Genomic DNA, 10,923 nt, shown 5'->3' with positions numbered 1-10,923 from the left:
GGCCTGTAGTCCACCAGGAAGAAGGGTGTGAGGAGAGACCAGGCAGGGAAATGGTGGGATGGGGTGAGGCCTCCCGGGGGTCCCAGCCTCTGGTGAGAGACTCAGGCCGGGGGGGAGAAGGGGGCTGATAGATGGGGCCACAGTGGGACCCTGACCCAATGGGCTTGGGAAGGAGAAGTGGGGTAAGACTGGAGGCTGACCTTAAGTTCCATGCTCTGAATGGTCACATGGTTGTGCAGAGAGGCTGGTGCGGAGGGTTGGGAAGTGGGGGGGCAACTGGGATGCCCTAGGGTGTGGGAATGTCTGAGCTAGGCTGGGGCTGGTGAGAGGTCAGACTCTGGGTTTGCTTCCTGGAGGAAGGCTCGCATCCCAGTGCAGGTGTGTGGGAGAGGCAGGTGCCAGGTGGGACTCCCATAGCCCCCTCCTCCCAGGGCAGGATAAGGTGGGGGCAGGGAGGAGGAAGGAAGAGGAGGGAGGGCCAGTGTGGGCTGGGCCAGGCTTCTCCCTGCTGGGAGGTGCCCGCTGGGACGGGCAGTTTTATCACCCTCCATGGAGGCCCTGCCATGGGGGGGAGTAGGAGATGGGCTGAGGCAGGGCATGTGTGGGGGAGTGTGGGGCAGCAGGAGGGTTCATTCTGGCACAACGTGGGAGACACGTGTGGCTGGTCGAGTCAGGGATGTGGCAAGAGGTGGGAGCTGGAGACATGCAGTATGGGGGGGGGCGCAGGAGGGGGCTGGGGCCAGGGAAGGGATTTCCTTGACGGTCTGGTCGAGGTCAGGTGATAAGGAGGTGGTGGGATGGGATCCTTGGGGAATGAGCTATTTTCTGGGACAGGAGGTGCCCTTGGCAGCCTTTGGGAGAATTTGGCCCCAGACGTGTGTTGTCTGCCCGGCCCTCCCCCATACCTTTGATTATTACTGTTAGCATTTAACTGCCTTTAACTGGGAGGAGTTCCTCGAATGATGCAACTGATATTTGCACTTGGCTACTACTCTAACGGTTGACGGTTTGGCACTGTGAAGAAAGGCCTGGCAATCTGCGTCCATAAGATTACAGCCCAGAGACCCCTGTGGAGCTCGTCCTAGTCTTTAACATACGGGGTCACAATGAGTCGGCACTGAGTTGACAACAAAGGTTTTCTTTTGGTTTAATTGGGTAGAAGTCCATGTTCATTTCACCTGGTCCCTGTCATACATACCTTCTTGTCCCTTTGACTATTCGTCAAATCCGTCTGGCTGTGGTCTCACCAAAAAAACCAGACTCAGCCATGGACTCGATTCTGACTCAATAGCAACCCCCATTGGGTTTGCATGGCTGTCAATCTTTACTGAAGTAGATTGCCCCATCTTCCTTCTGCAGAGCGGCTGGTGGGTTTGAACCTGTGACCTTCTGGTTACCAAATGCCTTATCCACTAGAAGCACTTTCATCATGGGGCTACCATGATTCTCTGAGGTTGCCCCCAAAGGGCTTCTCAGGCATATCTGTTGGTAGGGTGGGGGGAAGCTGTCATTCCCTAGTTTTCCCCAGCAGCCCCTCAGCACCCTGAGTGGGGGAACTGGCTCTGCCTTGGCTAAGCCTCCCTGGCCTCTGCTTAGGCATCCCTTTCAGAATGTCTACAAAAGGGAGAGATGAGGTTGCAAAGAGCCCCAGAAACACAAAACCTTCCAAGAAGTCCTTCCCAGGCTGCCCCCAAAGAACTGAGTCACAGTAGTCCCTCCCCCAACTTCCTGTCCTCTCTAGTCTCACAGGTACCGGGTCAGTGGGATGGGTATGCTGATGGAGGTTGAAAGCCTGTGCCTTCAGGGTCCTGGGCTCCGGCTTTCTTTGGAGACCCACTCTGCTCTGTGGAAATGGGCCGGTTGGAGGAGGCCACCTCTGGGGTGGCTTCCAGTGCCCATGTTCAGTTCCGCTTTATTACTGTCTAAAGTCCACACCGGGCCCCAGCCCCTCTTCCTGGAACCTCCTTCTCAGCCCAGCCCAGCCCGCCTCCTCCCCACTGCCCCCCAAAGCCCCTGCCCAGGGGCCGCAGGTACCAGCTCCTCCACTTGCCCAGGTGAGTCAGGGCCATCTGGGGCGCCTGCTGCCATCCCCATGGGACCCTGCTGACTCAGCCAGGAGTTGGGGGGGCCTCTCCTCCCTCCCCATCTTCACACAACTCCGAGGGCAAGCCACTCAGGAAAACCACAGGGCGTTTGGTTGAAGATTTCATTATAATTTTATCAATCAAATTCTTAGAAGAGGGAAGGAGTCTGCCCTCCCCCTCCCCCCTCACTCTGCCCCCCCCTTCACTCTCACTTTCTCTCCCATTCATAATTTCCTATGATGCACCTCAAACAACTTCCTGGACGGGGATCCCGGCTAAATATAGCTGTTTTTCTGTCTTACAACATAGGCTCCGGTATATAAATGAGGCAAATTCCCCGTTTGAGCATGACCCTCTGAAAAGTGCCGTCTTCTAAGGTCTCCTGCAAAGCCCTCCGCAGACCAGTCCATAATGAAGCTCTTGGCCTCAGGTAAATCCACTTGCCAGCTCCGGCTTCCAGGCCCGCTGAACTCGGGCACTTGGCGCGAACTAGCGGAGCACCCACCCACCGCTGACACAAGGCACTTGGGGCGCCCGCCCAGCGCCGGGGAAGTAGCTGCTCCAGGCGGCCGCGGCCGGTGGAGGCGCTGGGTGGCGGCCGGGGCGGGCGCAGCACATGGTCCGGGCATCCAGCGCCCAGCCGGCAGGTTGGCCAGAGGGAGGAGGCCGCCACTGCCTTCCTCCCGCTCCTCCTCCTCCTCCTCCTTCTCCTCGCTGCCCTGCTCTCCGAGCTGCACGCTCTCTCTCCCTCTCTTTCTCTCTGCCTTCTGATTCACCCTCCCTCTTTCTTTCCGATTTCTCCTTTCCAACCGCGTCCCGGGCTGCTCCCTGGGAGGGGCGCAGGCCGCCCGAGCAGCTTGCAAACTCCGGCCTGGGACAGGAGCAGGTGCCGCCTCCATCTGCTAGCGGCTGGAAAGCGTGCGGTCTGTGCTAGGTGAGATGGGGTGTGGGGGCCTCCGGGCCACCGTGGGGCCTCGGCGCTGCCTGGGATGCTGGGACCAAGAGGGGACCCAAAGGAAGTGTGCGTGCGTCCTTGAGGTTGCCGCTGGCCCTCCAATTCAGCAGGGGGATCCAGGCGGCTGGCTCCTGCCTCGCTGGCCGGCTGCCCCCAGCCGCTGCTCCCCTCTCTTGCCAGCTGGAAAGGGGCCTGCGGGTGACGGGAGGGAGGGGCGACCCAGAACAGGCCCAGGCAGCTCCCAGCTTTTCAGTTACCTTTCACTTTCCTGCCTCCCCACCCACCCTGCCGCCTTCGCCTTCGACCTTTCCCCTTCTCTCTGTCCTGGTTCCACCGTTTCCTCTCCCTCCCTAAGGGCTGGGGATGTGGGACCCTTGGACTCCCCTGCCTTAACCCAGGGCCTGGGGCCAGGGGTGGTAGACAGGACAACAGGGAAGGGTATGAAGACATGGAAGTGAGGAGTTGAGCAGAGCTGGGAGACAGGGAGTTTTGAGTAATGACTTAAGGATGGATTAGGGGCAGAGTTGCAGAATCAGGATGGAATTGAGGGTCCTAGGTAGGGAAGTATGGAATCCTGGTTAAGCACTAGACTACTAGCCAAAAGGCTGGAGGTTCAGATCCAAGCAGAGGCACCTTGGAAGCCAGGCCTGGCAATCTGTTTCTGAAAGCTGACAGCCATTGGAGCCCCTACGGAGCACAGTTCTCTGTGCACTGCACGCATGGGTCTCCGTGAGTCAGAATTGACTCTAGGGCAACTAACAACAACAACATCAAAGGGAGGGAAGTTGGCCACATTCGGGGAAGGACAGAGATGCAGGAGATGGGACATCAGGGGATAGTTGGGCTGGGAAACCAGAATCAGGTGGCAGGTTTGGGAGGGAGAAGGGGATCAGTGGAGGATTCTCCTCTCATTGGTCCCCATGGGAACTCAGATGGGGAGATAGGCACCTCCCAACCTAGAAGGATGGGGGAGTGAGTGGTACTCTCAAGTCAGAGGGCCAGGAGGCCAGGGGGCTTTTGCCTTCTTGAGGGAAAGCATGGGATGGTCAGGTGTCACCTTAGATCCAGGTTCCAATTGGGAACAGCTTGCGTCCTGCAGGGAGATACAAGCAGGCGGACAGAAGCAGGGGCAGGGAGACAGAGGGGGGGGGACAGAGAAGGTGGCGATAGACAGCTGTAGATGGACGTCCAGTGTGACCTGAGACTTGAACTGCCATCCTCGCCGTCCTGATCATGATGACTTTCTGCCGGCTCCCAGGAATCCTGTCACTGCTGCTGGTTCTGCACTGGAAACATGGGGCAGGGAGCCCCCTTCCCATCACTCCTGACAAGGCCATCTGCACCACTCGTCACCCATGTCCCAGCAACCTCATGAACCAGATCAAGAACCAGCTGGTGCAGCTCAATGGTAGTTCCAACGCCCTCTTTATTCTCTATGTAAGTTAGCCCCTCCCACCCGTCCACCGGGGACCAAGGAAGGAGGGGGTGGGCCTGGGGTGGGCAGGAGTGGGCAGGATTCCTACAGATGTCAGTAGGGGGTGTACTGACCTGGGCTGAGGGAGCTGGCCAGGGAGGGGATCTCTTTTTGCAGCTGGAAGGAAAGAAGGGGGGCTGGTTAAACCACACCCAGATTTCCTCCTACCCTACCGCCAGCCCAGGCTGGAATCAACTTTCCCAGGGTTAGGTCTGAGCAGAGCTGGGGTGAGAATGTTACAGGGACTGCAGGTTTCGGGATTCCACAAAGGAGGGAAAAGGTGGGGAGGCGTTTAGAGAGATGACATTGAACGAGATGGTGGGATGGGAATTGAAAAATGAAACAAAACTTGTAGTTGTTGGATCCCTTGGACTCTCTGTGACCCCACGTGTGTCGGTGTAGACCTTTACTCTGTGGGGTTGGCAATAGCTGATTTTTTGCAAGTAGGTTGTCAGACCTACTTCTTCTGGAGCACCTCTAGGTGGACATTAACTGTTTGACCACCCAGAGGACCCTTATACTAATACCAAACCAAACCAAACTCACCACCATTGAGCCAATTCCAATTCATAGCAACCCCCCCACACACACACACACACACTGGGTTTCCAAGGCTGTAAATCTATATGGAAGCAGGCTGCCTCATCTTTCTTCCACATGGTGGCTGGTGGGTTCACCACTGACCTTTTGGTTAGCAACCCAATGCCTTAACCACTCTGCTACCAGAGCTCTTTTCTAATTTCAATAATAAGTAATGGGAACAGTCCTTGTATGGTAGAGACCTTGGTTCTTTACCAAGTGAACTTACACCCAGGTTACCATCTGGCTCTCATGATGATCCTGAGATGCCTACAGGGCAAGGAGTTGGATCCGCAAGGAGTGGGGAAACTGAGGCCCAAGAGCTATGGCAGTCTGGGTGGTGGCAGGGCTGGAACACTGATCCCTACCTCCTTGCTCATCTTGCATCTGCCTTCTGCTCCTCAGTACACGGCCCAGGGAGAGCCGTTCCCCAGCAACTTGGACAAGCTGTGTGGCCCCAATGTGACAGACTTCCCACCCTTCCACACTGATGGCACGGAGAAGGACAAGCTGGTGGAGCTGTACCGTGTCATCGCGTACCTTGGCGCCTCCCTGGGCAACATCACGCGGGACCAGAAGGTTCTCAACCCAGGCGCCCAGAACCTGCACAACAAGCTGAACTCCACCATGGACACCATGCGGGGGCTTCTCAGCAACGTGCACTGCCGCCTGTGCAACAAGTACCACGTGGGCCACGTGGACGTGTCCTATGGCCCCGACACCTCGGGCAAGGACGTCTTCCAGCAGAAGAAGCTGGGCTGTCAGCTTCTGGGGAAGTATAAGCAGGTCATTGCGGTGCTGGCCCAGGCCTTCTAGCAGGAGCTCTCGAAATGTTCTGTGAACCGAGGGATCTTGGGTGTGGGGGGCTCTCACAGTATGGCAGGAGGTCATTGTTGAACACAAGTGGAAATTACTGGCAGACCCTGAGGGGCTTCCTGCCAGTCCATTCCACTCCACTCCATGGTGGGCTGGGATGAAGCCACACAGGGTCAAAACTTCCACAGGCAGGGTGTCCCTGCTGTGCCAATTAGAAGGTGGCACCCCTTCCTCTGGAAGATAACAGCCAGGCACTGAGGCGTTGGGATGGTGATTGGCATGTGAGCTGGGCCTCTGCCTCCACCTGACTCCGGGGGTGGCTTCAGGCAGTGAGCAAACAAGTCGTCTTCAGGGGGTCTGACCACGAGGCAAGAGAGGAAGGCCAGGGTGATTGTCCAGCCCCAGCAGACTCCTTATGGAGACCTTGGAAGGTTTGGTCAGGATGCAAGGTGCTGGAATTCCAGAAGACTCCTTGCCGTTAGAAGTGTGGCGTGTGGAAGGGAGAGAAGGCAGGTCTGGCATGGGATGCTGCCTTCTCGTGAGAATGATTGGAGAGCTCAGGCTTAGGGTCTGTTGGGTGGAAGGTTCCAGAAGGAGATCACTGTCATTGAGGCTCTTGGCAACTTGGAGATCTGCCTTCAGGCCTGGAAAGGAGGATGCAGAAGCCTTCCCAGGTTCTCCTTCCTCTTCCCAACGGGGTTTCCTGCAGCCCGAGACGGCAAGGGTTTGGTGCTGGACCTGGAATGGGGTTAGTGGCGGTGGGTGGGCTAGGGACAGGTTAGGTTGCGTTGTCAAATGAAGAGGTTCTGAGACAGACCCAGAGTTCTCCTGAGCAAGGGCCTATAAGGGCAGAAATGGGGTGGTTCTAAGTGGCAGCTCACAGCTGATGCTACGGAGCCCTGGCGAGGTCACAGGAAGGTACTTGAGGGTACCAGAGGTGGTCTCTGTCCCTAGGCAAGGGGACAGCAGAATTTGAGGTCAGGGTCTCAGGGGAGCCTGGAGTCTGAGAGTACTGTGTGTCTGGCCCAGCATGGTTATCTATTTATTATAATATCCTATTTATATTAACTTATTGGTGCTTTAAGTGGCAAACTTAGTTTCCCTTCCTTGCTCCCTAGCCAATAGTAATAATAAGATGGCTCTCTACATGGGAGCCAGGGCCAGGCCTTAGCAGGACCTGGCCTGGACATCAAAGATGTTACAAGTGGGAGAATCCTTACGGGCGAAGCTCGGAGAAGGGCTGGCGTAGGGATGGAGGCACCTGGCTCCATCCCTACCACCCCAGATGTGACTCATTTGAAAGGACAGTCGGTCGGCTCAGGGCAGTTTGCGGAGTGGCTACCAGTTTGCCAGGGCAACCATGTTGCTTGACTCTGGGGCCCTTATTCACCCGAGGTTCTTCTGGCAGACCTCGGAGTTGTGCAGAGGTCTTGTTCCCACACTGCCTGTAAGCTAGCAGTTGAGGGTCCCCGGAGCTATCCTGAGCCCGCACCCTCCCCCAAAAGATGCTGCACGCACTGGGAAGCTCCTTGGACGTCCCAAACACCGCCGAGGACACGAGGGCCTGGCTGAGCAGATCTCAGGGAGCTGGAGCTGTGTGTGGGAGCCGCTGCCTCTTGCTCTGGAGAGGGTGGCATGAGACCTCCGGACTCAGAGCAGGAAGCTGTGGTCCCCTCCTGTCCCGCTTCCCTCACGGCCCCACCCGGGTCTGGGCTCAGAGGCAGGGAACCTGATCCTTTCCTTTGAGCTGTGGGTCAGGCAGGTCTAGAAACGCCCTGCAGTCTGGGAGCCCGGGCAGCTGCTGAGAGGAGTGTTTTGGCTTCTTCTCAAACCCTGAGCAGGCGGGCGGTGGTCCTAGCAGTTCAGTCGACTAGATTATGATTCTTTGCACACACTTCGCCTTTCTCTGTCGTTCTCTGTGCACTTTATCTAAGCCCACAGGCTGGCCGGCAGGCAGCAGGCAAGCCCTGAGACTGGGCCCGGGGCCAGGAGTTACCTGTCCTCATGGCAAGACTAGAATGTGGGGACTCACCTCTGAGCTCATGGGTCACAGTCACCTCTGTCCAGATCTCAGCCTGCTGCCCTTGGCATCTCTGTACTTTGGGAGTGGGCAGCTCGAGGCTGGCTGAACTACTCCAAGCTGAGCAACAAGAAAGCCAACATCATCTGAAGCCAGAATTGGTGACTCCAGAGCCCTGTGCCAGCTGAGTCTCCCATCTTCTCATCACCTTGTGGAAATACCTGTGCGGGACACACCTGGGCAGCCTACCTGCCCGACCTCTCTTACCCCTTGACTCTCCCCTTGCCCACACTCCCTTCGCTCCAGCCCCAATTCTGCCCCTTGCTCCCCATTGACAGTGCGCTTTCTAGAACCAGCTTGGCAGATCAGCATCCCCTGTGCACGGCATCCTCAGTCATGAGCCTTTGCAGAAGAAGCTGTTCTTCTCTATTTTCTTCTGTTGACTGACCTACTCCTGGCTTCCTGGGTCATGTGGCTGGACCAGAGATGCTTTTAAGGAGGAGAGGGCGTTCTTCCGCAGAGGAGAGGGTAGGACAGTCACTTTTCAATCTATCACGGAGAATTTAATTATTATTGTTATTTTTTTAACAAAAAGTTTGCTTGTCTCTCTTCCTCCTCCTCCTCTTCCTCCTTCCCTTCGGCTCCCGTGGCCTCTCCTGGTGCGACATCTCCGACAGGGGCAGTCCAGCCCTGCTTGCTGGCCCTCCACAATAGACATAGCAGGTGGGGTTGGAGCCCCGGAATTGAGAGACGTAGTCATTTCCCCTCAGATGGTTCAGAGATTCTGATCTCCTTGGTCCTGGGTTCATCCTATGCATTAGTGTTTTGTTGTTGATTGTTTAATTTAAAAAAAAAAAAAAAACAAACAAATCTCCAGGTTCTAATGTGAAACAAGAATAGAAAGTTATTGAGTTAGGGGAATGTTGTTGTCAGCGACTGCCAGTCGGCCCCCGACTCACGGCGGCCCCGTGACTTACAGAGTCCAACTGCTTCCCATGGTTTTCTTGGCTGCAATCTTTCACGGAAGCAGATGGCCAGAATCTCCCATGAAGCTGCTGGGCGGGTTCAAACCACCAACCTTTGGGTTAGCAGCACATTGCAGACTGTTTGTGCCACCCTTCAAATGGTACAGATGTTCTTACCCTAAAATAGTCTCCGATTCCCCCACTCCCACCCCGATTCCCACGCACACTGCTAGCTCAGTGGGATCCACTGTGTGGCCTCGTCCTTAGATGTCCCTCATCCTCCCTTTCCAGTGGAAAGGATTTCACTTTGGGTGACAAACTCCTGTTTGATGAATGTACCCTGTGGGAATGTTTCATACTGACAGATGATTTTTATTTATTCAATGTCCTATTTAAAATATTTATTTTTTATACTGAAGGAATACTTTTTTTTGGTTTTTTAAGAAAAAAGAGAAATTAATAAAGAATCTGTTTTTGATTCGCTCTTCCGAGTGTGTTGTTGTGGGAGACGGGGCTGGAGGGCTGTGACCATCTCTGCCTGGGCACGCAGGTGATGGGCTCTGCTGGGCAAGGGGCAGGAGATGGGGAGAGGAGGCCTCCACCGGGCCGGGGTACCGGCAGGGGCTGGGGTGGGGGTGGGCAGGGCGAACCAGCGAGCTGGGTGGTGTCCGGATCATGGGGTGCTGCTAAGGACAGGACAGTTGCTCGACAGTGGGGGGATTATCTGATGTCTTACACAGTCTGCTCCCACACCCCAAGCCCTCACTTAACTCTCGTACTAACCTCATGAGTCTCTTCCCCACTTAACAGAGGAGGAAACCCAGGTTCAGGGAGATGAAGCGATTTGCCCAGCGACAGCCCTTTAGCTCCAGATCTCATACCCGTTTCCTTACACGGAACTTCAGAGAGAACAGACCCACCACTGAGGATTCTTATGTTTAAGAATGGACTGCTGACCACCATTGCTGGCAGAGAGAACAGCCAAGCATGCAGTACAGAGAGGTTCAGGCCGCTGTTTAGACTCACGCAGGACCCTGGGGTCTTCCACTGGGCTCCTCCTCCCTCCTGCCTCACCCCACATGGACCCCCTTCCACTGCTACCTCTTCCCAGCCCGCTGGGACCCCTTTTCCTTGGGGGAATGAGCCAGGTTCGTTGGATGGCCACAGACGCAGGGACTCTGCATTGGCCTTAAATGTCTCCACCATGCTTGGTCTGCGGTTGGGTCTGGGAGTCCCCCCCGCCGTGATTCATCCATCTAATTCATTTTGGGGATCTGGGCAGCTTTTCTAAGAGTCATCTACCTGTTCATTCATGACGCTTGTTTAAGTGTCAGCCTCTGTGTACAGGTTCCTTAGATGACTAGGACACAGGCTGGGACTTCTAGAAGCTCACAGGTTACAGTGTGGGGGTGTAGGAACTGTACAATGAAGGACTAGACCAGAGACGTGTAGAATGTGGTCCAAGGACACACAGCGTCAGAGTAGGACTGCCCTTCTTCTTTCTAATAGCCTCAGAAACCCAGTGAAGGTCACTAACTCAATGGCAGTGAGTTTGGTTTTTGGTTTGAGTGCTCTAGAGGACTTGGTGACTCACATGGTTAGGCACTCGACCACAGCTGAAAGGTTGATGGTTGGAACCACCCAGTGACGCCTGGGAAGACAGGCCTGGAGATGTGCTTCTGAAAGGGTGCAGTTCCACTGTACACGTTGGGTCACCATGAGGTAGAATTGGCTTGAGGGCAAAACGTTTAGTGTCCTAGAAGATGGTTCTGGAGCAAGATTGATAGGGCGGTTAGCTGTTGCCACAACGATGCTGAGTAACAAACCACCCCAAACTTAGCATCTTAATGTCTTAAAGCACTAGACATCTATTTAGTGCTGGAGCCAGAGGTGTAGGCTGGGCTCAGCCCAGCAATTCTGGTCTTTCCTGAGCTCACATCTCGGGAGGAAGATGGTGGCTGTTGACTGCTGTATCTGTGTTTGGCTGGACTGATTGGGGCCTTGGACCTGGACTAGCCCAAGTGTGTTTT

At 55.5% G+C, this 10,923-nt stretch overlaps 1 protein-coding gene across 1 annotated transcript; it reads left to right on the top strand.

Moving 5' to 3' along the window:
• Positions 1 to 2,495: 2,495 nt before the first annotated feature.
• Positions 2,496 to 5,908, top strand: LOC103203018 (leukemia inhibitory factor-like). Its single transcript, XM_007947980.2, has 3 exons — positions 2,496 to 2,514; positions 4,298 to 4,476; positions 5,498 to 5,908. The coding sequence occupies exons 1-3, from the start codon at positions 2,496 to 2,498 to the stop codon at positions 5,906 to 5,908; spliced, it is 609 nt and encodes a 202-aa protein (XP_007946171.1).
• Positions 5,909 to 10,923: the final 5,015 nt, after the last annotated feature.

Source organism: Orycteropus afer, unplaced genomic scaffold, assembly GCF_000298275.1.
Source record: "Orycteropus afer afer isolate SDZICR_OR568_19922 unplaced genomic scaffold, OryAfe1.0 scaffold00197, whole genome shotgun sequence".
NCBI classification, from domain to species: Eukaryota; Metazoa; Chordata; class Mammalia; order Tubulidentata; family Orycteropodidae; genus Orycteropus; species Orycteropus afer.
Note: the sequence above shows the minus strand (reverse complement) of the source record. Positions and strands in the feature narration are given on the sequence as shown.

What these genes read in the sequence shown, in the direction of transcription:
- LOC103203018 (XM_007947980.2), top strand. An exon ending in ACGCCCTCTTTATTCTCTAT is followed by an intron (nt 4,477 to 5,497) that starts GTAAGTTAGCCC and finishes TCTGCTCCTCAG; the next exon opens with TACACGGCCCAGGGAGAGCC.